General features: G+C 44.8%; 5 protein-coding genes across 10 annotated transcripts; 1 reads left to right on the forward strand and 4 right to left on the reverse strand.

Annotated features, from left to right (window-relative positions):
• Window positions 1–4,425: 4,425 nt before the first annotated feature.
• On the reverse strand, window positions 4,426–7,291 carry LOC127784914 (uncharacterized). Of its 4 annotated transcripts, XR_008019618.1 has the most exons (6): window positions 7,003–7,291; window positions 6,842–6,878; window positions 6,631–6,752; window positions 6,321–6,384; window positions 4,886–5,024; window positions 4,426–4,747 (listed from the first exon to the last, which is right to left on the reverse strand). XR_008019618.1 is itself a non-coding variant. In XM_052312330.1 (5 exons), exons 1-4 carry the CDS (start codon window positions 7,243–7,245, stop codon window positions 6,322–6,324), a joined length of 465 nt encoding a protein of 154 aa, XP_052168290.1. In that variant the 5' UTR covers window positions 7,246–7,291; the 3' UTR covers window positions 4,426–4,747; window position 6,321. The 4 variants fall into 4 exon arrangements, 3 of the variants coding, with proteins under 3 accessions (XP_052168290.1, XP_052168291.1, XP_052168289.1); XM_052312330.1 differs by lacking the exon at window positions 4,886–5,024; XM_052312331.1 differs by lacking the exon at window positions 4,426–4,747 and having other exon boundaries at window positions 4,768–5,024.
• Window positions 7,292–7,815: 524 nt separating this feature from the next.
• LOC127783891 (plant UBX domain-containing protein 10-like) lies at window positions 7,816–11,082 on the reverse strand. Its single transcript, XM_052311040.1, has 4 exons — window positions 10,212–11,082; window positions 9,172–9,387; window positions 8,893–9,075; window positions 7,816–8,558 (listed from the first exon to the last, which is right to left on the reverse strand). Exons 1-4 carry the CDS (start codon window positions 10,779–10,781, stop codon window positions 8,328–8,330), a joined length of 1,200 nt encoding a protein of 399 aa, XP_052167000.1. The 5' UTR covers window positions 10,782–11,082; the 3' UTR covers window positions 7,816–8,327.
• Window positions 11,083–11,278: 196 nt separating this feature from the next.
• LOC127783888 (heat shock protein 81-2) lies at window positions 11,279–26,323 on the reverse strand. Of its 3 annotated transcripts, none has more exons than XM_052311038.1 (3): window positions 26,097–26,322; window positions 14,083–14,505; window positions 11,279–13,036 (listed from the first exon to the last, which is right to left on the reverse strand). In XM_052311038.1, exons 1-3 carry the CDS (start codon window positions 26,220–26,222, stop codon window positions 11,486–11,488), a joined length of 2,100 nt encoding a protein of 699 aa, XP_052166998.1. In that variant the 5' UTR covers window positions 26,223–26,322; the 3' UTR covers window positions 11,279–11,485. The 3 variants fall into 3 exon arrangements, with proteins under 3 accessions (XP_052166998.1, XP_052166997.1, XP_052166996.1); XM_052311037.1 differs by lacking the exon at window positions 26,097–26,322 and adding an exon at window positions 14,905–15,149; XM_052311036.1 differs by lacking the exons at window positions 11,279–13,036; window positions 14,083–14,505 and adding exons at window positions 22,459–24,226; window positions 25,275–25,697 and having other exon boundaries at window positions 26,097–26,323.
• On the forward strand, window positions 18,452–20,867 carry LOC127783890 (aspartyl protease family protein At5g10770-like). The gene is made up of 2 exons (XM_052311039.1): window positions 18,452–18,724; window positions 19,434–20,867. The coding sequence occupies exons 1-2, from the start codon at window positions 18,535–18,537 to the stop codon at window positions 20,699–20,701; spliced, it is 1,458 nt and encodes a 485-aa protein (XP_052166999.1). The 5' UTR covers window positions 18,452–18,534; the 3' UTR covers window positions 20,702–20,867.
• LOC127783892 (uncharacterized) lies at window positions 20,691–21,616 on the reverse strand. The gene has a single exon (XM_052311041.1). It carries the CDS (start codon window positions 21,493–21,495, stop codon window positions 21,157–21,159), a length of 339 nt encoding a protein of 112 aa, XP_052167001.1. The 5' UTR covers window positions 21,496–21,616; the 3' UTR covers window positions 20,691–21,156.
• Window positions 26,324–26,709: the final 386 nt, after the last annotated feature.

Genomic DNA, 26,709 nt, shown 5'->3' on the forward strand with positions numbered 1-26,709 from the left:
AGAAAAGGTTAAAGTTGGGTTTCATGATTTGGTAGCAAATAGAATATGTTAGGACTTATGACTTGCTCCTAACATTGGAAGGTTGGCTCTCAATTTCTTTTGCTGGTAGGAAATGCTATTCTAAACAAACATTTTGTTAAGAAAAAAAATTGAAATGTTGTTTAAGCTTCCTTGGATCTGGAGAGGGAACTTTGCAGGGATAAACAAACTGCACCAATTCCTGAAAATCCTAACTAAAACTCTCCGTGCAGAACTTACAGCTCATAGAGAATTTTCTTTTAGAAAAATGTACTATAATTCCCAAGCATCCTCAGGTGAAGCTGAATCAATGGAACAAACCCAAAGCTTGTGTGTACCAAATTTGAGAGAGACAGAGAATATCTCCCATGACACCAATTGTTCTCACTGGATTCGTCACTCCCATCGTCACTACCAGCATTCAGAGTTTATTTTCTATTCTCCAAAAAAAAATGAAGAAAATTGTAACATTCAATAAGAAAGGGACCTAACCAATCCTAAAACATGATCAGCTCCACTTAACTGAATCCAATTTCATCCAAACTTTTTAATTTTTCATGATTGAATTCTTAGAGAGATTTGTGTAACTATATTCAGTTAGAACGATTTTACGGTTCTTAAGGAGATAATGGTAGGTAACATGTTTCTTATTGCAAAATTTGGTACCTCTCCATACCTCTTGTACTTGATTTACACTAAAATTTTTTTGATACCTCTAGATAACTCTAAAGGACCGTAAAATTTCCCGTTCAGTTCAGAGCCTACCCTTGGAGAGAAACATGCAACTCAGACAAAGGCCGAGAAGCAAAAGGAGAAATCCGCACAAAGACAACTATACTACAAGACTCTGAAACAGTGGTCCAAATTCTCCATGCATGCAATGGATGGCAATTCTGCATGTTGCATTCGTCCAAATTAAGCTTCTCCGAAGACAGCAAGCTGGATCGATCAACACTTATTTTTTGGCGCCAACCATGGAGGAGTCTTGAGGACAGTTGGATGTTGGAGCTGAGAATTCCCTTCCATCTGACGCGTATCTCTGCACAAACCAACAGAGATTTGCCCATACCAGGATCCAGAATCCAGGGGTCGATCAAGAACAGCAACTAATTAAATATAAACTAAATTAAAATCCGAATGGATCATTGGCCTTGTAATCTACGTCTGATCTTCCTTGGAGCTACCAATTGATGGATCCCAGGAAGAGATATACAACAGATTGTACCATCAGATAGGGATCCTAGGAAGAGAAAACACGTTACTGAATATTACGCAGCAAAGGAGAAGAAACTTCTAGCTGATCAGCTAGTTTAATCAGGAACCATAAAAATAATTGCCACACGGTTAGTGATCTAACTATATATGATTGCATGAATATCACAGTTTAGTGAAATGATAAGTATAGTATTTGTCTTGTACAAGTCACATGAACACCGGAGGAGGCTAATCTGATGTGAATGCGATGGATTGACGCCGACTGAATATTGATTTACGGTTAAAAGGTCTCCTTAATTTGGTCGGTCCAATTAGCTGCCACACACATGGTGCAAGCGACTGGAGTTAATTTTAGCTCATCATGAACAAATCCTAGGTCACCAAACACTCCGATACCTGCTGAAAACGACACAAAACGTTTCATTTCAAACAAGAAAAAAAAATGCGACGAAAAGAAGCTGAAAATTCAGAGCAAGAGGAAAGAAACTGGACATGGTCAAGATGCAACATGAACAACGCGGATTCTGCGCACGTAAAACAAGCTGCTAGTTGCTGCTACTGCTGTTCTTCTGATCTTAAGATTGCCTCACGTGGGATCACATGAAAGTGTGTTAGATATTTGCAAAGAAATCTGCAATTTGCATCCCCTCTTTGCATTGTTAATCTCCTCGTATAATTGCTTGCGTAGTTCTTCAACCTAGCTACTCCATCCATGGAAAGACCAACGCCTCCTCGTCGTCGTCTTCCTCCTCCAGCTTCCTGATTGATTAATTATTCCCTTCCTTTTGGCCTGACATGGAACCAGATCCTCGCTAATCTGGCCGACAGATTGAGATTAGAATAACTAATTGACCCTGATTATTCAGAAGCAACCTGAGGAGCAGGGCGACCAGTGCACTCTCCTCTTTGCTGCTTTCCATGCAAAAGAAAATCAAGAATTAATCCGGCTCAATGATGTGGTTGGGTTTGCAATCCCAATTCCCAAAAGAAAAAATAAATACAGAAAGAAAGCACAATTTGGAAGCAACTACTCCGTAGTAATACTGTAGTAGTAAGATTAATCAAAGATTCTTTCTTTGAGCAGAGACCACCACCCAAATGATTAGCCATTAGCCCAAACACATCGCTGTAGAACTGTATACTGAATCATGCCCTAACTACCAGTGGCGAACTGATAGGATCATAGGAGGACCACCATTGCAGTAACATTCTGACGAACAATGCGATTGACATGAAAGGTGAGGTGCATTGCACAATGGATGATCCCAAAGAGCGATTGATCATGGCGGTTTGGACTTTGCAACGAAGAATCTGCAAGGTCCTGAGCTGATTATTACTACTGTTAGGGTGTGTTTAGTTCACACCAAAATTAAAAGTTTGGTTGAAATTGAAATAATGTGATGAAAAAGTTAGAATTTTATGTGTAGTAAAGTTTTGATGTGATAGAAAAATTAAAAGTTTGAAGAAAAAATTTAGAGCTAAACTCTGGCCTAGTAGTATGAACTATGAGTACATGTAGTACTACTAGGAGTAGTACTTGCAGTGCATTTGTCTTGTCAGGATTGCAGGACATTTCTGGAGAGTTGGAAGAGAATAGTACTCCCTGTGTTTGTTCAGTCACATGATGATCTGACACTGAGCAGCTGGGGATTTTCAGTTTGGTGTTTGGTGGCTGTCTGTCTCAGTTTAAATCCTTGCTCAGTGGATGCTGGAATTCAGAGTCCAGGAGTATCTGAGTCTCTACAGATAGGAGTACTCTCTCCGACCCATAATATAAGAGATTTTGGACAGACGTGATATATCCTAGGACAATAAATTTAGACGCTCACATACCTCCAAAATCCCTTAGAGCAAGTTCAATAGTATAGCCAAATACTAGCTCCAATTCATCTATGGCCAATTTAATAGCTCATTCATACAATAGTTACATACTATACTATTAATACCTAGTCCCACCTGTCATAGACACACTGCGTCTTGGAGTCCGTGCTACAGCTGGCTACAAATCTGTTGCCCGCTGCTCTTCTCTCTCCTAATTTATCTCCTTAAAATATGTTTGCAGCTGGTTTATAGCCTGCTATTGTACCTGCTCTTATAGTATTATAACACGGAGGGAGTATTTTTTTTAAGATAGGAGTATCACGCATGATCCGTCTTTTTTATTTCAGGCAGTGTCTCAACTAGGAGTAGTATTAGTAAATAGGAGTAACCCGAGTTGTTATAATAGCAGTAACTTAGTGACAAGTACTTAGAAATGGAATACCAGTCTCTGCATCCTCAAATATAAGGGATATAAACATTATGGACCATTTGATTTGGAGAAAAACATAGTAACTTTGAAGGATTTCAATCTTATAGAAAAAAAAAACCTATTGATGCCTTTGAAACAGAGAATCGAATCCCATCCCATCCTATCCTTTGAAAATCCTATAGAATGGACAATCTTATAAAGATTATGGAGGAAATTTAGAAAGAGTTTCAACCTCTTGAAAATTTTTCTTCGAGTCTATTTCTCTCAACCGATTCCTGCGATCCAATTAAATGGTTATTCTTATGTTTTGCAGTCCTCTGTTTTATATTTACATTCCTATCAGAATCTTGTTTTTTTTCTATTCCTTTTTTTTTTATTCCTACAATTCAAATGGGCCCTTAAATTTGTCTCCAAGTATAAGGGACTTGGAGTACTATTGGCCCAATCATTTATCTATTTTCTAATTTTCTTCCAGCCTTACCCCATCCAACTTTTCACTCGCCACACAGCGAGAGGCATTATAGTATTCTATCTTCATCCTTAGCAAGTTTCTCGAAAAAAAAAAAAGAAATCCCTTATATTCAGAGACAGAGTGAGTACTCGTATAAAGGTTTGTTGCTTTATTGGTTCGCACTTTTTTAGTCACGAGCACACTGACAATCGCGGTTGCTAATTCCTCTAAATAGGAGGCGTTGAGAACAAAGAAATTTTTGGAGCTATCATTTTCCTCTAGCATTAATAGATTTTCCTAGTAAAAATGACGTTCATCAAGAGAGACTCAGAGATACTAGCAACGAGTTGATTCGCTGAAAAAAAATCAGTCCAATACGTTGATGGATGAAGGGACATTTGGATAGAGCTTCCGTGCAAAATTCTTTCGGAATTCTTGTTTCTTGCTAGTACTCCACTCTACTGAGGATTAGGCACTGACATGCTTCGTCAAATACGTCCCTTTTTATGATGAAATACTCACCTTTTTCTGGTCTGAAACATGAGAGCAAGTTCAATAGTATAGCCAACTACTAGCTCCAATTTATCTATAGCCAATTTAATAACTCATTCATACAATAATTACATATTACACTATTAATACTTAGTCCCACCTGTTATAGACACACTACGTCTTGGAGTCCGTGCTACAGCTGGCTACAAAATCTGTAGCCCGCTGCTCTTCTCTCTCCTGATTTATCTTCTTAAAATATATTTGCAGCTGGTTTATAGCATGCTATTGTATCTGCTCTGATAGACAAGCCCAACTTCTCCCTGTAATTTGAAAGCAACAGTTTCCAGCATCATCAATTGCACCATCCAATAAGTACATCGGAGTAGGAACCAGAAGTGGCCTCAAACAACTTTTTCTCAAAGGAAAAGAGCGAATATAGTAGTATTTGATTTCAGTACATTTCAGTACAAGATTGTCGAAATGGTTTGTTCCACGGAGCTAGAGCCTAGGGTTGCAAACTGCTTTCTCTTCAGATACTCCTAGTTCATTGCTGCCCAAACATTTGACAGATTGACAAGAGCACTGAAATGGCCACAGCTGCGTTGCCACAACGCAAGATTTAGTGGTTCAGTTTTAGGATAAAAAACATTCCAAGAACCCTATTTAATGAGTTCACAAAACATAAAAAATATGACGCAAATGGGTAAGAACTGAGAAATCAGGATATCAGAATTTCAAATTGAAGAATTTGAATTACCATGACGCTCATTGGATGGATGACCAGTACATTTCGTGAACGAGCAGCCAACTTATACCTCTACCAGAGTACTGTCCACAGGAGCACACTGATGCAGTGGTATTTCAAATGTAACTTACCCCTGTCCAGATTCGTTGTACTAGAATGTGTTCCATCCAGTACAAGGTTGCTATATTTTGGGACGGATGGAGTAAACATCATTCGAAAGAGTGAACACAAATATAGGACTCAGAATAGCAGCACATCATTGCTACACCCTTTTTTTAAATAAACACACATAAAGGTGATACCAACAAGCTCAGAATCAGGAAAAGCGTCTAATAAACCTCTCCGTAAGTAGGTCCCGTCAGTACAGTTTTCAGGTTCTTGCGACTCGTGAGTGCTAGTAAAATAGAATAGTCTCAAATCATACGCATCTCCACAATCAAAATGTAGGGGAATTGGAGATCCCTGAATTTGTGCGATGTTGACCAGAAAAGTAAGGTAGGAATGTAGGATAGTGCATTCCAGCAGACTTGGTTCTTCAGCTTAACTTCAGAAATTCAGGTTTGTGCAATGTGCATTGGAGGGAGCCATTGACTGGTGAATGCCACTGCAATATACAGCTATGTTATGCCCACAGTGACAACCGGCTGAACAGGTAGTTCGTATCGTCATGAATGATACTGCCATACTAACTAGTGCCTCTGTTTTAAAATATAAGTGCATCTACGATTCAAAATTTATACCACAATATAAGCATTTCTGAGGCACTTCCGCACTTATTCCAATGCACGGAAATCTATACATTTTCAACCAATGTGATTTTTGGGAAGGGAGTTCACAATTTATTTATTTATTGAAAGAAGGCAAGAAGAAGCAATTCAAAATTTAACCATTGAAGTTACTGAAAGAGATTTTTTTTTTCTTTCACTCTACCTTGGTTTTTGCTAAAGACCTGGAAATGCTTGTATTTTGGATTGGAGAGAGCAGTAAGTAAAATGTGCATAGTGAATAAAACGGAAGATTTAAATGTGCTTTCAGTTTTCACCACAACTTTTCTAGACCTGAAATTTGTAAGATTTCAAATTTTACTGCATGACAAGATTTAACTACTGAGAGAGTCAGCAGCTACAGTATTCATGTATGGTGGTTACCTCAGAAGGCTGCAGGGCTATCATCAAGCTGCTTCTCATCTTCTATCTCCACTTCCAAGATTTCCTGCCCAAACAATAAATCAATAATCACTTCTCAGTTCTCACTCACTAAATCACTAACCTAACATTCTTAACAAGTCCAAAATACAAAACTTTCTCCAGCTCCACACGCAAGCAGGAGCCAAGAACATGACAGAAGTGAGAAAGATGCAACAGTATTGAGTTGCATATGCACCGACCAATTCAACCCAAAAGCTTAAACTGACGAGGAAAAACAGGCAATTCACTTTATACTCCAACGCATGCTCACCGGGATGCGGTTCTTGAGGTAGTTGCCGATCCGCGCGAGCACGGTGGCGCGGGTGTGCCAGAACTTGCCCTTGAGCCGGAGCTTCACGAACGGCCCGTCCAGCTCCGCGAGATCAACTTGCCCTGCCATCATCAACAGCAACGCAGATTACTCCCGGATTCTTGATCCGTGTTCATCGCAAGCAACGCAGGTTTGGACGATTGGGTTTCACCTGTGATTCCCACCGATGTGTCGAACAGCTGACCCAGCTGAGAGAGCAGGAGCAGAGGCGAATTCGCGCAAAGATTCAGAAAATCAGCAACAATGGCGTTCCAAATTCCAATTGGGGACGAGGCGAGGGAAGAAGAAGAGGAGGGGAGGACTCAAGCTTGCCTCGGCCTTGGCTTCGTCGATGGCGAGGCGGACGTTGTCCTCGTTGAGGTCGAGCGACGCGGCGATGGCGGCGGCGCGCCTCGGCCGCCGCCAGCGCCGGCGCTGTTGGTGCCGAATGCTGAGGCGGGTTCCGGTGACTGTACTGAGGGCACGGAGGCGGGTGCAGGAGGCGGCGGAGCGAAGCGGCGGCGAGGCGGAGGAGGCGGCGGCGGCGAGGCGCGCGTGGACGGCGACGAGCGCCATGGCCGCGGCGGATGTGGAAAGCAGAAACCGTGAGACTGACGGGTGGGGCCCCTATCTGTTCTGAAGGTAAGGTGCGGTTTTATTGGCGGAAAATGTCGACCTCAAATTCGACGGTCGGATCGCGCAGTGGTAGCGGACTAGCGGTCGGCTAGCCGGGGGCTATTTTGAACATACGATTTTGTGTTAGGGTGTTTTCTACAAAGTTGCCGGTCATCCAAATAATGGATACCGGTAACTTGAGAAAATTTTATTTACTTTTTCATCCTCAATGTATTTACTATTTCCTCAATATAGTTATCAGTCATCCACAATGTATTGAAAAAGTATTTACAAAGTTAGGGATTAAAGTATCGCTAGTAGCTAAGATAAATTGAGGAAATAGTAAATACTCTTAACTACTATCAAATCATAAGCTTATTACTAAATTATACTTTTTCCGTTTCATATTATAAGACTTTCTAGCATTACTCACATTCATATATATGTTAATGAATCTAGACATATATGTGTGCCTAGAATCATTAACATCTATATAAATATGGGCAATGTTAGAAAGTCTTATAACCTGAAACGGAGGTAATAGTAAGCATTTTGTAGTGAGTCCTACCTACTTTTTAATTGTGGTATGACTTATGTTTGGCTTTTCTTTTTTTTTTAGATAGTCTCACCTTATTACCCATTCTTCGCATATATGTAGTATGGTGTATCTTCAATCTACTATTACTATTTGGCACGGTTCACTTTACTTCTTGGAGTACTTTTGCAATAATCATTGAGGATGCCCTTACAACTACTACGCTGATCTGAAGCCACTTATATACAATCGGACGGTTCATATGCAGCCCAGGAAATGGAGGGTTGTTTTGAACTTTGAAGTTTCCCAACATGTAACATCATGCTCTGAACTTTGAAGTTTCAGGCCTGTGGCTTTTCCTTTGCAACATACTGTAACTTGTTTCGATGTATGCAAAGTGGCAGTACGCATTCAGTAGAGTTGAATGCAGAAACACATGCACATATGCAGATGTTTGTACGTAATTTGTTACACGAAATTTGCAGTCATCTTCATGGTTACAGCATGTTTACTGAAGCTGTTCAATGTACAGTGTTACACTTGGATAGAAGCCTGCATCTTGGAGACTCATCTCCAGCTGCTGGCGACCATAAGTCTTCCTTGGATAGCTTCTCACGAGCTGATAATTTCCGATGCCTGGTATGCCTAGGGAATCAACATACCTGTAGATTTCCCTGATGGTATCTGTATGATGGAACGCCTGCTGCCTTCTCTCTCCATTGGGAAATCTTATCATTATCTGCATAAAAAGTTATACAATTAATCTGGTCTTAACTCAGGGATGTTCCCATAAAAAGTTCTGCACCAAAGTTCCCATAAAAATCCTTTGCACAATGATACTAGTAGATGGATAACACATTAACACTTGATATTTTTATCACTGTAACCGGAGTTCAGACATCAGAAAAACCTGAATGCATGATCTGAACACTTGTCAACTGAATAACTAAACCCCAGAAATTTTCATGTTAAGTAATTAACTTTTTTTTCCCAAATATTGCTGCTAGCAGTTACAAATGCACTGTACATCTGTACACGAGGACAAGAGATAATCCTTTTTTTTTTGGTCATACCTTGGTATTTGCTTCTGCTCTGTGTGAAGCCACAGTTCCATTCTGATTCTGAGCAGGAGCTCTGGCCTGAGCTGCCTTGTTAGGCTCCCTTGCAGATTGACCAGGGTATCTTGGACGAAGCCCATTGCTCGCCTTTGGTTTCGCAGATCCCTCCTGAACACTCTTCCTGGACCTTTCTTTCTCCTGCATCAATGGAGTCAGTGAGCTCACCCTGATCAACAGGGCATGAACTGATGATGAAGAACACCACCTCAACATGATGAACATGCATGTGTCTACCTGATCCTTTCGAAGTGATTCGAGATAAGCTGCATCCTGCTCCTGTCTTAGCCTTAGAGCTACTGATCTCATCCTCTCTTCTTCATCAGCTCTTGAGGCTCTCACTGCTGCAGCTAGCTGCTCATCAGGCCAAGACTGTCTGGAGGATGCACGTTGCTCATCGATTGTTCTCTGAAGAATGTCCACCAGCTCTGAAGGCGAAACCGGGCCTTCTACCTGAAAGAAGATACAGTTTGTGTCATCTCTTAATCAATACAAAAACTTAAAATGCCAAGATAGATCGATGCAACCAATATGCTGTAGAGTTTAGTGTGCAAATAGGTTGACATAATTGTTAGTATTGTTGCTACTTGCTTTAGCGTTTCAAAATGCGACGATAACCGCTCAGTTATCACGGTTTCGTTGGCCTTGTCTAGCTGGTCTGCATTTAGAAACCGTTCGATAAACCGGCCAAATTAAAAAAAAAATCCTAAAATTCAAAATTTTGGCGCAAAAGAATTCGATTTCACTGGTTTTCGCTCAGTTATGATGGTTATGGATGAAACCACTAGAGACAATACTTGATTATAAGCTGTGATGTTTATTAACGACAAAAAATAGTTTGTGGGCAAATTTTTATTTGCGATTTAAATATTTATAAGTCAATGCTGAAAAATTAAACCAAATAAAAGAAACATCAAAATCAACTCTAAATTAAACTCTAAGTTCTGAAATTCAAATTTTCGTTGTATCTGATAAGATGAAGAAGAAACGATGGAGCAAAATACTCCCTCCATCCCTAAATATTTGCCGCCGTTAACTTTTTTAAATATGTTTGACCGTTCGTCTTATTCAAAAAATTTAAGCAATTATTAATTCTTTTCCTACCATTTGATTCATTGTTAAATATACTTTTATGTATACATATAGTTTTACATATTTCACAAAAGTTTTTAAATAAGACGAACAGTCAAACATGTTTAAAAAGATAAACGGCGTCAAACATTTAGGGAACGTTTTGGATTCTGTTGCTTCTGTAATATTATGGGGTTTTGTACTACCTGTTGCAGGACGACGATGCTCTCGCCGGAGACGGGAGAGACGACGGCGCAGAAGGGGAAGCTGCCGGGCCGCAGCGCCGCCACCATGGCCGCACCTTCCCCTCTCCCGGCGACAGCGCCCCACGACACGAAATTGGCGTCGAGGAACTCCACCACCACGTCGGAGCACAGCGTCCCCGTGCAGAACTGGTCGGCGTAGGGGTTTCCGCCGCCGCCGCCGCCGCCGGCGTCGTGGAGGTAGACGAACACCAGCCTCCCCTCCCGCCGCGCGATCCCCAGCGCCTCGGCTAGCCGGCACCCGTAGAAGAACGGGTGGCGGCCGCCGTACCGCCGCTCGAACTCGGCGAAGAAGAGCTCCTCCGGCAGCAGCGGCGGAGGAAGAGGAGGGTGAGGCTGGGTGTCGCGGGGGCGGCGGCTCCGGCGAGCCATGGACCTGGAGAGGCCGTCCATGATGCTGGCCGGCAGCCGCGCCAGGCTGCGCGCGAAGTCGTGGCAGGAGTTGCGTAGGGTATCGCCGGCGCCGGCGCTCCCCCTGGCCGCTGCCGACGCCGACGAGGTTGGAGACGGCATGATCAAAATGCAGCGGCAAATGGATCGCAGCGACAGGTGAGCATCTCAGTTTGTGTCGTGTGTGTTCTTGGGAGAGTTGGTAAAGCGGCTGCGTGTGGATGGACAGATTGACAGGTTAAGGAATGCGTTATGCTTTGCTTTTGTTAAAGCTGAGAGGCAAAGCGAGGAGCAGATTGGGCTGCTTTGTGCTTTGTTCTCTTAAGCAAATAACATGGAATCCTTCACAGATGTGTTAAGTGATAGGATTTTAGATCAGTCGAGAAGACACGAGCAGTGTACGACAAGCTATTCAGTGCCAACCAAAAGTAATCCAGTGTCAACAAGAAGCTCAGTTCAAAATAGCATATCAAAAAAATTGTATCAAAGATAGATGTACTACTACGATGTAAAGAGATGGGGGCAACAGAGAAAAAAAAAAGGCCCATTCAAGCTAAGAACAAAGTGGAGATAATGCAGAATCAAGAACAAAGAGTTACTATAAAAGGGCTAATGCAGAATAAGAAAATACAGATTCTGGATTAATTAACTAGCATATTTAAATTTAAAACGTAACTGTTTGAGCAAATACCACGAAATGTTCAGGAGCTAAGATACGGCAATACCGATACATCCAGCATAGCAAAAATGGCGAAGAGCACAGAGTCAGATAAAGCTATAGAGAACTAGGGCTCCAGGAGATGGGGGCCGAATGACAACCATGGCGCTTAGTCGACCTCCTCCATCTTGCTCTCGCCGGCGTCGTCCTCCAGCGGCGGCATGTCGGCGTCAGCCTCAGCAGACTCGTCCTCGTCGATGCTCAGGCCGAGCTTGAGCATGCGGTGGATCCTGGTGCCGAAGGTGTTGGGATCCTCAAGGCTGAAGCCAGAGGTCAGGAGGGCAGTCTCGAAGAGCAGCATCACCAGGTCCTTCACAGACTTGTCGTTCTTGTCAGCATCGGCACGCTTGCGGAGCTCATCCATGATGGAATTCTCCGGGTTGATCTCCATGGTCTTCTTGCTAGACATGTAGCCGGCCATGCTGGAGTCCCTCAGAGCCTGGGCCTTCATGATCCTCTCCATGTTAGCAGTCCAGCCATACTCCCCAGTGACTAGACAGCAGGGAGAGTCCACCACACGGTCAGAGACAACAACCTTCTCCACCTTGTCACCGAGCACCTCCTTGATCACCTTGCACAGACCCTCGAACTTCTCCTTGAGTTCCTCCTGCCGCTTCTTCTCGTCCTCACTCTCATCAAGCTTCAGACCTTCCTTGGTGGCAGAGACGAGCTTCTTGCCTTCAAACTCCTTAAGCTGACCAACAGCGTACTCATCAATGGCATCAACCATGTACAGGACCTCATAACCCTTCTTCTTCAGCTTCTCGAGGAAGGGGGAGTTCTCAACAGCCTTCTTGCTCTCACCAGTGATGTAATAGATCTCACTCTGGCCCTCCTTCATCCGGGTTACATAGTCCTTGAGGCTGGTCAACTCATCACCACTCTTGGTGGAGTGATACCTCAGGAGCTCAGCAATCTTGGTCCTGTTGGTGGAATCCTCATGGATGCCAAGCTTGAGATTCTTGGAGAAAGCCTCGTAGAACTTGTTGTAGTCTTCCTTGTTCTCAGCGATCTCAAAGAAGAGCTCCACGCACTTCTTCACAAGGTTCTTGCGGATCACCTTCAGGATCTTGTTCTGCTGGAGCATCTCACGTGAGATGTTGAGGGGAAGGTCTTCAGAATCAACAATGCCCTTGACAAAGCTGAGCCACTCTGGGATCAACTCCTCACAGTTGTCCATGATAAACACCCGGCGTACGTACAGCTTGATGTTGTTTTGCTTCTTCCTGGTGTCAAAGAGGTCAAATGGCGCTCTCTTTGGTACAAACAGGATGGCCTTGAATTCAAGCTGACCCTCCACAGAGAAGTGCTTGACAGCCAGATGTTCCTCCCAGTCGTTTGTCAAGCTCTTGTAGAAAGCAGCGTACTCTTCCTTGGTGATCTCCTCTGGCTTCCTCAACCAAATGGGTTTCTGCTTGTTCATCACGTTCCACTCGTGAGAGACTTCCTTGATCTTCTTCTTTTTCTTCTCTTTCTCTTCCTTCTCCTCATCAACATCCTCAACCTTTCCCTCCTCCGCATCCTTCTTCTCTTCCTCGTCTTCATCATCAGAAATCTCCTTCTCAGTTGTCTTCTCAGTCCATAGGGAGATAGGGTAGCTGATGAACTCAGAATGCTTCTTCACCAGATCCTTGAGGCGACGCTCCTCAAGGTATTCCAGCTGCAAGCAAAAATTGCAGTTGTTTATTAAACAACAAACAGCAAGAGAACACAAGAGACAAGAAACAAAACAAACAATACAAGTATTTATTTCAACAAGGTGTTATGCTGTTATGCATTCTGATAAGAACATTGGGACAAACGATATACTCCCTCCGTTTCGAAATGTTTGACGCCGTTGACTTTTAGCACATGTTTGACTGTTCGTCTTATTCAAAAAAATTAAGTAATTATTAATTCTTTTCCTATCATTTGATTCATTGTTAAATATGTTTTTGTGTAGGCATATAATTTTACATATCTCACAAAAGTTTTTAATAAGACGAACGGTCAAACATGTGCTAAAAAAGTCAACGGTGTCAAACATTTCGAAACGAAGGGAGTATATAAATTGATTAGCAGAATACAACAAAAAAGACAGACCATAACTATGTAACAATGTTAGCATACAAGGAAGTCATAACTACAGCACAAAAGAACAGAGACAAGCTGAAAAGCAGTAAATCTCAAAATTCATTTCATGTTAATGGAAAACAGTAAGATGTATACAACTAAATCTCAAAATTCATTTCATGTTAACGGAAAACAGTAAGATGTATACTACACCAAACATATATTGTTACAACTAACACTATTGTTTAATTAAGTGATTACTACCAAAGAAACCCATATCACTAGTTCAGAATTACGGTTTATCAGCAATGTTGATTTTCAGTAAATGTAACCAAGAGAACAAGATACCACTATTCCAAAAACTGCTGTACACCCCAAATCTATAAAATGAATTTATTGTGCTACAAAATGAGCACCATATCAACAAGACAACCTCTTATTAAAATCGCAAGAATATTTCTTCAGAACATGCTAACAGTCAAGAAAGATCATGTACACTGGTAGCATGCCAACTCAACCATACAGGCCCGAACTCATCCAATTGTCATATGTACAGAACATCTAAAGTTATGACAAAAAAAAACATCACATGACAGCAACATATATCACAGAAGTAATAGGAATTCACAAGAGGAATGTGCTGAATCTTTATACCTGATCATCCTTGAGGTAGAGGGTGATCTTAGTACCCCGTCCAAGCTGCTCACCAGAGGTATCACGTGTAACAGTGAAGGACCCACCGGCCTGGGACTCCCACACATACTGCTCGTCGTCGTTGTGCTTGGTGGTCACAACAACCCTCTCAGCAACGAGGTAGGCGGAGTAGAACCCGACACCAAACTGCCCAATCATGGACACATCAGCACCGGCAGCGAGCGCCTCCATGAACTCCTTGGTCCCCGACCTGGCGATGGTACCGAGGTTGTTGACGAGGTCCGACTTGGTCATGCCGACACCACTGTCGATGATCGACAGGGTGTTGCTAGCCTTGTCGGGGACAATGTGGATGAACAGCTCCGGCTGTGCATCGAGCTTGCTCTTGTCCGTGAGGCTCTCGAACCTAATCTTATCCAATGCCTGCAGAAACCACACACACCCATGTCACATCGAATTCATCACCCAAACACACAGATCTGTAAAAGCATCAGCACACTACCACACTATACAGATTACACGCACGGGTAAACACACAACCCTCGCTGATTTGTAACAAGTTTATGCTAGTGCTCAGATGTGGCCATATTCACATTTCGATGAGTAAAACAAACAAATAAACTAGCACAAACTCTACAAATCACGAGTCAACGCTCACACCTCATTGATTTGAAACAGGTCTACGCCCTATCAGTATATGATCCACAGATGCCGTCACGCTCACAGATCGACGCGTACAACAACAGCAAAGAGCACATAAACAAGCACCGATTTCGATTCCTCGACGAGAGGGGATTAATTTCGGGGGCGGCGCAAACTTACATCGGAGGAGTTGGAGATGAGCTCGCGGAGGAAGATCTCCTTGTTGGAGTAGAAGGTGTTGATGATGAGGGACAGCAGCTGGTTGATCTCGGCCTGGAAGGCGAACGTCTCGGTCTCCGACGCCATGGCCGCGCGCCTTGCGTGCTCCCGATCTCTCGCCGGCGGGAAGAGGAGCTCGCGGGCGGAGGAGACGACGCGCGGCTGCGGCGGCGGCTAGGGTTAGGAGAGGGTTTTGAGAGGGTGAGATCGTGGGGGTGGGAGATGCTTTTATGCGGTCCTCGTTGTTCTCGAACCTTCTACGTGGGCCTAGAAGCCGGCGAGGCCGCAGCGCGTGTTGACTAGTCGTTGCGGGTGGGCCAGGCCGGACCGGCAGTGAGATTTTGCGCGTGATTAGGTGTAGTGGGCGTATAGAAGGCCATAAAATTCTGAAGAAAATGAGGCCCATAAAGCCCATGAAGACAAGTGAGGGTCCAGTGGCCCGTAAAGCCCATGAAAACAAGCTAGGATCAAGTCGCCCATGAAGGCTATGAAAACAAGCTATGAAGCGAATTCAAGACAGTAGAGGGTCCAGTCGCCGGCGAAGCCCATGGAAACAAAGGGAGGGTCAAGAGGAGAGATTTGATAATTTAACCCTTTTTAAAATGGGTTTCGATTATTAGATATTCTAAACCACTTTAATCCACTCATATAGTCCCACGTGAAGCTGGAGATGGATATTTGCAAATAAACCCCTTCTACTATTATGGGCATGTTCAGATTGTAGCCAAAATAAACCTTACCAAGTTTTGGCAATACCAAAATTTTAGCAAGATGGTAATATTTCCAACATTTTGGCAGGATTTCTTATGTATTGACCAAATTTGGTAACAAACTAAACGTATATATTTTTTTTGGCAACTTTGCCAAAAAAAAAGTAATATGGTTGAAAATGGCATCAAAGTGAACAGGCCCTATGTGTTCAAGAGTATTAGTTGGATACTTCCGGCCTCATTGGTTACTCATATTTTCTAATAAGCCATTTTGGTTCATTAGATAATAAAAAACTAATTTATTGGTAAAACTTTTTATACACGTGTTCTTAACGATTTAAAAAAGTCGATGCTGAAAAAAAAACTATGTTGAAAAATATCTTTAAATCAACTTCAAAATTAAGTTTAAAAATTCAAATTTCAGCTTTTGCTTTGGCTTATTAAGGTAACCGATGGGGCTCTTCTTCTTTCTGTACAGAAAACGATATAGTTCATTAGTACATGATTAAATATTAGTAAAAGAATAAAAATAGATAATATGATTTTAAAAATTCAACTTTTCTATAGTAATTTTTTTTAAGAAAAACACAATGTTTAGTAGTTGAAAAAATATGCATGAAAAACAAGGGAGTAAAAAGTGGAAAAGTGGAGTGACCAATAGAGTGCGGTGTTTCTACCCTTCAACCAGATGCAGCCATGCAGGTCATCTGCAATATTGTACATGTAGTATTGCTCACTGACATGTGAACCCCATAGCCTCTTGGGCCCACGTGTAAGTGAGCAGTACATCTCAATTGCCCTTCAACCATCCTGTGGTCAGCACCACAAATGGACGGAACGAGAGATCGTGCGGTTGCACATGATTTAACGCCTTAATTAACTACTCCAAGATATTAACCGCACTAATGTCCTGCACCTGTGTTTGACTCGAGAGGGTAATTAGCGTGGACGTCACTAATGATGGTCGTCGTCTACTCGTCTTTCGTACTCAGTGCGATCGATGAAGTGACAGTAAATGTTAGCTAGCCATGCACTTTGTACAGTTTCTTCGCCCATTTCTGCACGCGGCTGACTGACCAGATGCAATGCACTTGTACACGTTTGGTAGGCCGTCTTCGATCCATTCCCGGTTAATCAAATGATATATGTAATTATGTATATCTTCTCTTGTATATATGCAGCATGCTAGTATAATGTTAGGTACAGTTCTTTTGGGTTATTTTTTTTATCTCGATTTTGTCATGGCAACTACGAGCAAACGCTGCTTTTCCTGCTTGTCCTACGAGCCTGAACAAACGGCAGGATGTTGCACAAAGTGACAGTCCTTGTTAGGTTTCTGCTCTTCTGCACTGCACTATCCATTTGCAAATATTTTGCATGGAAGCTAGCAGAAAATGCTATGTGTTGTTCATGAGTCTAATCAAAGTTAATTAATCAAATCTGGTGCTGTCTAAGGAGCATATTGGAATGCATCAATCATATGAGTGTGTGTAACTTATTGGTGCCCTTTGTGTGCCAATGTCTCATCCTCTGTCATGTCCTCAATGTATCAACGCTTTAACTTCTCAAGAATCAATGTTTATGTACTACTACTACAACTACATAGTTTAACTAACTCCTAACCAGGGCTAAACTGAACCAACTAAACAATTACGGAGTATTACTGAACAACAAGAACAGCGCTTAATTAGCAATGCGCATCTCACGCAGCAATGACACACGCTTGCAACGCACCAGCTGTGTTTGTGATCACTTTGTCAGTGCATCAGCAAATCGAGCACTGCATGCATACGCATTTCCTGCTTTCTGGCGTGGTGGAGGCAGGAAAGCAACCTCCAACATATCAGCATTCACCACCCAATATATTACACAATTTGTGACACAGGTCGGTCTCTCTGCCTGCCTTTCGGAACGGGAAGAGGTGTCATTTTCCTATGCCCATTTCGATCGTAGCCAAATTGATCTAGTTTTGAAATAAATTATATATATATATATATATATATATATATATATATATATACACACACACACCCACACATACATGGCAACGTAATCCTTCTATTCTAAAATATAAGTATTTCGCATTCAGATTCCAATGGGCAAGAATTCAAGCATTCTAATCAATCAGGTGCTTATACGGTGAATCCAGACAATTCGAAATTTGACCGGAATTCTTTTTTCTTATCCTTTATCTTTGCTAAACATCATAGGAACATTTACATTTAGAGCGATGCTGGTGATCCACTTAATTTAAGTGGCTCCGACTTGACGTACGACTGATCTGAACGGCAATTTACGCTCAGTCTGTGTTTAGTTCCATATCAAAATTAGAAGTTTAAAGGAATTGGAACGATATGATGGAAAAGTTGAAAATTTACGTGCGTAGAAAAGTTCGATGTGATAAGAAAAATTAGAAGTTTGAAAAAAAAGTTGAAATCTAAACAGGGCCTCCGTAGTGCGCGTGTTCGTGCTCGTGCAATCAAGTTGGATCGAGTTGGGAGTTGGAGTTGACAGTTCGTCACTAGCTCGATCGCTAGTCGTCGCCGTGTGTGTAATGCCATGGTGCTCCTTGATCGGACGCCGGCTAGTAGCTAGCCAGCAGCGTGTGTGGCGCACAACCTAATCTTTTTCCTTCGCACGGCCGGCCGGCTGACGGCGACGAGCCGCCGACGACGAGGAGGACGACTTTGACGCCCGCGTGTGGTGTGGACCAGGGCACCAACAGCAGTGGTGGTTTATGCGTTGCCAACTACTGACGAGATGCTATATAAGCAGCAGCAATGGCCATCGCTTCAGCTGCACGGACAAATTAAGCGAGGGAGTGAGAGCTAGCTAACTCAGGCTCAGCCAACTGATCGCGAGCTGGGACGAGGTGATCACCATGGCGTCCTCGTCGTCGCTTCTTGTTCGTGGGAGAGCGTTCGCGCTGGTTGTGGCTGTAGCTCTGGTGGCTGCTCCTCGCCGGATTAATGGCGGCGCCGCCGGGCCGGCGGCGAGGACGAACGACCCCAACTGGCACGTCTTCAGCGTCAGCTCGCTGCTGCCGAGCTCGGCCTGCACTGCATCGAAAGGTAGTGTCAGTTTTGCAGCCTGTCTCCTTTCGCAACTGTATCTGAAACTGAAGCAGTTACTGCGGAAAAATAATGTAACCTGGTCGGCCATTAACCATCTCGATCGAACTTGCTTTATATAAATCTCGTCCATTTGATCAAACTGAGGAATTGAAAAACCCAATAAGAAATCTGTTAGGCCAATTTGGAGTATGGTTAGTCTGTATCCTGCAAACAAGTATTGTGACTGAAGTAGCATCTGCATTATTCTGAAATTTTAGTACCACTGAAACTCAGCTACCGTGACAGCATATGCAGCATATATCGAATTTATAAGATATTCTAAGGGAAACATAATATGTTTTACAGTAGTATTGATCAGAATTACATCAGGTAATCTGTTGCTGATTGATGCGAGTAAACTTTTGGCATGCTGATGACTGATCACTACACAAAATTTTCAGTGCAGTAAAAAGCTTTGGGGCGGTTCAGATTAAAGCCATTTTTAACCATACCATTTTTTTTAAAGTTGCCAAAAATTATATACGTTTAATTTATTGCCAAATATGATAAATAAATAAAAAATTCTACTAAGATTTTAGCAATACTACCATCTTGCCAAAATTTGGTAAGATTTATTTTAGCTACAATCTGAACATTCCCTTTCTTTGCTTCGAGTTGCATTTGCACAAATTGCATTTCTCATTTTCCGATTCTGTTTTTCTTGCAGCGGCGTCCAACTCGTCGGCTCTCGGCGTCGTGCACCGGCACGGGCCGTGCTCGCCGGTGCAGGCTCGTCGTCGCGGCGGCGGCGGCGCTGTCACCCACGCCGAGATCCTGGAACGCGACCAGGCCAGGGTCGACTCCATCCACCGCAAGGTCGCCGGCGCCGGGGGCGCGCCGTCGGTGGTCGACCCGGCACGCGCCTCGGAGCAGGGCGTGTCGCTGCCGGCGCAGAGGGGCATCTCCCTCGGCACCGGCAACTACGTCGTGTCCGTCGGGCTCGGGACGCCGGCGAAGCAGTACGCCGTGATCTTCGACACCGGCAGCGACCTGTCGTGGGTGCAGTGCAAGCCCTGCGCCGACTGCTACGAGCAGCAGGACCCGCTGTTCGACCCGTCGCTGTCGTCGACGTACGCCGCCGTGGCGTGCGGCGCGCCGGAGTGCCAGGAGCTCGACGCGTCGGGCTGCTCGTCGGACAGCAGGTGCCGGTACGAGGTCCAGTACGGCGACCAGTCGCAGACCGACGGCAACCTCGTGCGCGACACGCTGACGCTCTCGGCGTCGGACACACTCCCGGGCTTCGTCTTCGGGTGCGGCGACCAGAACGCCGGGCTGTTCGGCCAGGTCGACGGGCTGTTCGGCCTCGGCAGGGAGAAGGTGTCGCTGCCGTCGCAGGGCGCGCCGAGCTACGGCCCCGGATTCACCTACTGCCTACCGTCGTCGTCGAGCGGCAGGGGCTACCTGTCCCTCGGCGGCGCCCCGCCGGCGAACGCGCAGTTCACGGCGCTGGCCGACGGCGCGACGCCGTCGTTCTACTACATCGACCTCGTCGGCATCAAGGTCGGCGGCCGCGCGATCAGGATCCCGGCGACGGCGTTCGCGGCGGCCGGCGGCACGGTGATCGACTCCGGCACGGTGATCACCCGCCTCCCGCCGCGCGCGTACGCGCCGCTCCGCGCGGCGTTCGCGCGCTCCATGGCGCAGTACAAGAAGGCGCCCGCGCTGTCCATCCTCGACACGTGCTACGACTTCACCGGCCACCGGACGGCGCAGATACCCACGGTGGAGCTGGCGTTCGCCGGCGGCGCCACCGTCAGCCTCGACTTCACCGGCGTGCTCTACGTCTCCAAGGTGTCGCAGGCGTGCCTGGCGTTCGCGCCCAACGCCGACGACTCGTCCATCGCCATCCTCGGGAACACGCAGCAGAAGACGTTCGCCGTCGCGTACGACGTCGCCAACCAGAGGATCGGCTTCGGCGCCAAGGGATGCAGCTGATTACAATCCGAGATGATGAATCAATCGATCATTTTGTTTTGTTACAGTGACATATATATGGGGAAAAAATAGTGAAAAAAACTGCAATAAATAAGCATCATCGATAGTGACATGGAAGAAGTTGAAAACCGTTAAAAATATTTTTGATGCAAACCAGTTCGGGCTAGTAACAGTATTACAGTGTGCCTGATAGTAGCAAATTTCAGGCTTTATTTAATTATTTTTTTATCACTCTCTCTCTGGACACTGAACAGTGAACACTATACTACCACAAGAGGCAGCAGCTCACACAGTGAAAACCGAAAAGATGTTACGGTGGTTTATGGTACGAGTGTAAGCGGCTAACGTGCGAAATCCACTTGTAGGCTAAAATAAACCGCGAATCCACTTATAAATTAAAATAAGTAGGTTCGCGGCTCACCGACCAACACCCATAGTCTACCCACTTACACCGTCTATGGCACGCCATGGCGATTGATGGCGTCGGTGGCGGTGTCAACGCGGCCGGTGCCGGCGGCGGCAGCGGCGGTGTCGCCTTGTTGGTGGCGGCGCTGTGTGGCGACGGGGACGGCGGTGCCGGGGATGGTGGGGGCGTCGGTGCCGCAGCCGCCGTGGGGGACGTCGGAGACGGGGAGGTGGCCGCGGGCGCCGTAGGCGCGCAGCTTGTAGTCCTCCAGGCCGTCGTCCTTCTTGTACTGCACGTACGGGCTGGTGTCCATCGGCAGCTGCACCGTGTCGCCGGCGTCCGGCTTCCTCTGCTGCTGCTGCAGCTGGGTCTCCTTGGTTGCCTCCATTGCAAGTCCTCCGCTTGATCTGCAGCAAGAGTGCAGCCTTGTTTCTTCTGAATGTGTACTTGACCTGGTAGTATCCAACACTGTTTATAATGGATGTTGCTTTTGGCCTACTACTAGTAGAATCCAAGACTAGTTTTATGTGTGTGGATAGAACTAGGGATTCGGGTTTCATGGCCACCTCGCCATGGCAGTGCACCAGGTGTCAAGCAGAGGAAGTACTCACGACGGGCAATCGACACGTACCTCTAACCTCTGCGTCCGATCCGATACAGATGCACGTGAGCTCAGCCAGCAGATCAGCCGACACGTACCTCACGATGTCCTCACAACGCAAAAACGCATATGTGCTCCATCTCTCAACCGGCGGATCAGTTCGTCAGTTGGCTTTGTGCTAGAGCGGAGGGGCAGAAATTACTGGTCCACTACTACTAAGTAGTACTCGAGGTCGACCAAAGATGATTGAAACAACGAAAAGATGATTGAAACGGAAACAGAAAGCTCTCGAGGTCGACCAAAGATGATTGAAACAACGAAATTCCCTGCAGATGGTTAATTGATCAAAGCAAGAAGACATTCGAGGCATTCTATCTTGCAGGCATCAACAGTGAACGAACATTCCATCACTCATTCAAACAAATAGCCTTGTACTAACAAATTGAAGTTCAAGAATACTGCAGGCTAAAAAAGGTCCATCATTCCATCAATTTGCAGCAACCAGGCATACTAAGCTTACCATCCACTATCTAGCCATACAATAACAGATGGAAGAAGTTCCAGCATACTGTGGGCAAACAATGGCCCATCATTCCATCAATTTGCAGCAACCAGGCTTATTTGGAATAAGTTCCAGAATACTGGTCGGGCTGCTCACAACAGCTACTTGGGATACTCAAGTACAAGATGGAAATTGGCACACTCCAAGGGATTCAGGCAACATAATTTGATAAAAAAAGACGTTATAAGTATGAATAAGAAGCTGGCATATACTTCGGCTAGTAGCATTGCAACGCAAACAGTATGACAAGGTACCACGCATTGTTTAAGAGCTAAGACAAAGACAAAACTGATGCATCCAACGTACCAAAAAGAAAGCGAACAGCAGCAGTCAGATAGCTATGAGAAGAGAACTAGGAGAGGGATAACTAGAAGGGACAGAATGGCATCCATGGGTCCATGACGTTTAGTCGACCTCCTCCATCTTGCTCTCGCCGGCGTCGTCCTCCAGCGGCGGCATGTCGGCGTCAACCTCGGCGGACTCGTCCTCGTCGATGCTCAGGCCGAGCTTGAGCATGCGGTGGATCCTGGTGCCGAAGGTGTTGGGGTCCTCCAAGCTGAAACCGGAGGTCAGCAGGGCAGTCTCGAAGAGCAGCATCACCAGGTCCTTCACGGACTTGTCATTCTTGTCCGCATCGGCACGCTTGCGGAGCTCGTCCATGATGGCATTCTCCGGGTTGATCTCCATGGTCTTCTTGCTAGACATGTAGCCGGCCATGCTGGAGTCCCTCAGAGCCTGGGCCTTCATGATCCTCTCCATGTTAGCAGTCCAGCCATACTCCCCAGTGACTAGACAGCAGGGAGAGTCCACCACACGGTCAGAGACAACAACCTTCTCCACCTTGTCACCGAGCACCTCCTTGATCACCTTGCACAGACCCTCGAACTTCTCCTTGAGTTCCTCCTGCCGCTTCTTCTCGTCCTCACTCTCATCAAGCTTCAGACCTTCCTTGGTGGCAGAGACGAGCTTCTTGCCTTCAAACTCCTTAAGCTGACCAACAGCGTACTCATCAATGGCATCAACCATGTACAGGACCTCATAACCCTTCTTCTTCAGCTTCTCGAGGAAGGGGGAGTTCTCAACAGCCTTCTTGCTCTCACCAGTGATGTAATAGATCTCACTCTGGCCCTCCTTCATCCGGGTTACATAGTCCTTGAGGCTGGTCAACTCATCACCACTCTTGGTGGAGTGATACCTCAGGAGCTCAGCAATCTTGGTCCTGTTGGTGGAATCCTCATGGATGCCAAGCTTGAGATTCTTGGAGAAAGCCTCGTAGAACTTGTTGTAGTCTTCCTTGTTCTCAGCGATCTCAAAGAAGAGCTCCACGCACTTCTTCACAAGGTTCTTGCGGATCACCTTCAGGATCTTGTTCTGCTGGAGCATCTCACGTGAGATGTTGAGGGGAAGGTCTTCAGAATCAACAATGCCCTTGACAAAGCTGAGCCACTCTGGGATCAACTCCTCACAGTTGTCCATGATAAACACCCGGCGTACGTACAGCTTGATGTTGTTTTGCTTCTTCCTGGTGTCAAAGAGGTCAAATGGCGCTCTCTTTGGTACAAACAGGATGGCCTTGAATTCAAGCTGACCCTCCACAGAGAAGTGCTTGACAGCCAGATGTTCCTCCCAGTCGTTTGTCAAGCTCTTGTAGAAAGCAGCGTACTCTTCCTTGGTGATCTCCTCTGGCTTCCTCAACCAAATGGGTTTCTGCTTGTTCATCACGTTCCACTCGTGAGAGACTTCCTTGATCTTCTTCTTTTTCTTCTCTTTCTCTTCCTTCTCCTCATCAACATCCTCAACCTTTCCCTCCTCCGCATCCTTCTTCTCTTCCTCGTCTTCATCATCAGAAATCTCCTTCTCAGTTGTCTTCTCAGTCCATAGGGAGATAGGGTAGCTGATGAACTCAGAATGCTTCTTCACCAGATCCTTGAGGCGACGCTCCTCAAGGTATTCCAGCTGCAAGCAAAAATTGCAGTTGTTTATTAAACAACAAACAGCAAGAGAACACAAGAGACAAGAAACAAAACAAACAATACAAGTATTTATTTCAACAAGGTGTTATGCTGTTATGCATTCTGATAAGAACATTGGGACAAACGATATACTCCCTCCGTTTCGAAATGTTTGACGCCGTTGACTTTTAGCACATGTTTGACTGTTCGTCTTATTCAAAAAAATTAAGTAATTATTAATTCTTTTCCTATCATTTGATTCATTGTTAAATATATTTTTGTGTAGGCATATAATTTTACATATCTCACAAAAGTTTTTGAATAAGACAAACGGTCAAACATGTGCTAAAAAAGTCAACGGTGTGAAACATTTCGAAACGAAGGGAGTATATAAATTGATTAGCAGAATACAACAAAAAAGACAGACCATAACTATGTAACAATGTTAGCATACAAGGAAGTCATAACTACAGCACAAAAGAACAGAGACAAGCTGAAAAGCAGTAAATCTCAAAATTCATTTCATGTTAATGGAAAACAGTAAGATGTATACAACTAAATCTCAAAATTCATTTCATGTTAACGGAAAACAGTAAGATGTATACTACACCAAATATATATTGTTACAACTAACACTATTGTTTAATTAAGTGATTACTACCAAAGAAACCCATATCACTAGTTCAGAATTACGGTTTATCAGCAATGTTGATTTTCAGTAAATGTAACCAAGAGAACAAGATACCACTATTCCAAAAACTGCTGTACACCCCAAATCTATAAAATGAATTTATTGTGCTACAAAATGAGCACCATATCAACAAGACAACCTCTTATTAAAATCGCAAGAATATTTCTTCAGAACATGCTAACAGTCAAGAAAGATCATGTACACTGGTAGCATGCCAACTCAACCATACAGGCCCGAACTCATCCAATTGTCATATGTACAGAACATCTAAAGTTATGACAAAAAAAAAACATCACATGACAGCAACATATATCACAGAAGTAATAGGAATTCACAAGAGGAATGTGCTGAATCTTTATACCTGATCATCCTTGAGGTAGAGGGTGATCTTAGTACCCCGTCCAAGCTGCTCACCAGAGGTATCACGTGTAACAGTGAAGGACCCACCGGCCTGGGACTCCCACACATACTGCTCGTCGTCGTTGTGCTTGGTGGTCACAACAACCCTCTCAGCAACGAGGTAGGCGGAGTAGAACCCGACACCAAACTGCCCAATCATGGACACATCAGCACCGGCAGCGAGCGCCTCCATGAACTCCTTGGTCCCCGACCTGGCGATGGTACCGAGGTTGTTGACGAGGTCCGACTTGGTCATGCCGACACCACTGTCGATGATCGACAGGGTGTTGCTAGCCTTGTCGGGGACAATGTGGATGAACAGCTCCGGCTGCGCATCGAGCTTGCTCTTGTCCGTGAGGCTCTCGAACCTAATCTTATCCAATGCCTGCCGAAACCACACACACCCATGTCACATCGAATTCATCACCCAAACACACAGATCTGTAAAAGCATCAGCACACTACCACACTATACAGATTACACGCACGGGTAAACACACAACCCTCGCTGATTTGTAACAAGTTTATGCTAGTGCTCAGATGTGGCCATATTCACATTTCGATGAGTAAAACAAACAAATAAACTAGCACAAACTCTACAAATCACGAGTCAACGCTCACACCTCATTGATTTGAAACAGGTCTACGCCCTATCAGTATATGATCCTCAGATGCCGTCACGCTCACAGATCGACGCGTACAACAACAGCAAAGAGCACATAAACAAGCACCGATTTCGATTCCTCGACGAGAGGGGATTAATTTCGGGGGCGGCGCAAACTTACATCGGAGGAGTTGGAGATGAGCTCGCGGAGGAAGATCTCCTTGTTGGAGTAGAAGGTGTTGATGATGAGGGACAGCAGCTGGTTGATCTCGGCCTGGAAGGCGAACGTCTCGGTCTCCGACGCCATGGCTTCCTCCTCCTGTGCTCCTGAGATCTCGGGGGCGTGGAGACGAGGAGAAGAAACGAGAGGCGGCTAGGGTTTGGAGGGGTTTCCAAGAGGACGCGAGATGGAAGAGGAGGGTGAGTATTTAAGGGATCCTGTGGTTCTAGAAGCATCTACACGAACCTAGAAGCCGGCGAGGCCGTAGTGGCCCTTGACTAAGTTGCCGCTGGGCCTTTTCTCGGGGAAGTCACGGGCCTTCAATAATCTGTGATCAGCTAGGAATAAGTCCACTTGCTGTCCCTCAGCTTTACGTCGATTTTCTATTGGCATTCCTAAACTGCAGTACAATAAATGATTTTTGCAAAACCATTCAAACCAGATCATAAGGCAGCACGAGGCATCGTAGTCAGAAAAAAAAATGATTCTAAGGTTTTCATAGGTTATGTATGATACCATTGACCTTTTGAGATACATTTGACCATTCGTCTTATTAAAGAAAATGTAATTATTA

Source organism: Oryza glaberrima, chromosome 9, assembly GCF_000147395.1.
Source record: "Oryza glaberrima chromosome 9, OglaRS2, whole genome shotgun sequence".
NCBI lineage: Eukaryota > Viridiplantae > Streptophyta > Magnoliopsida > Poales > Poaceae > Oryza > Oryza glaberrima.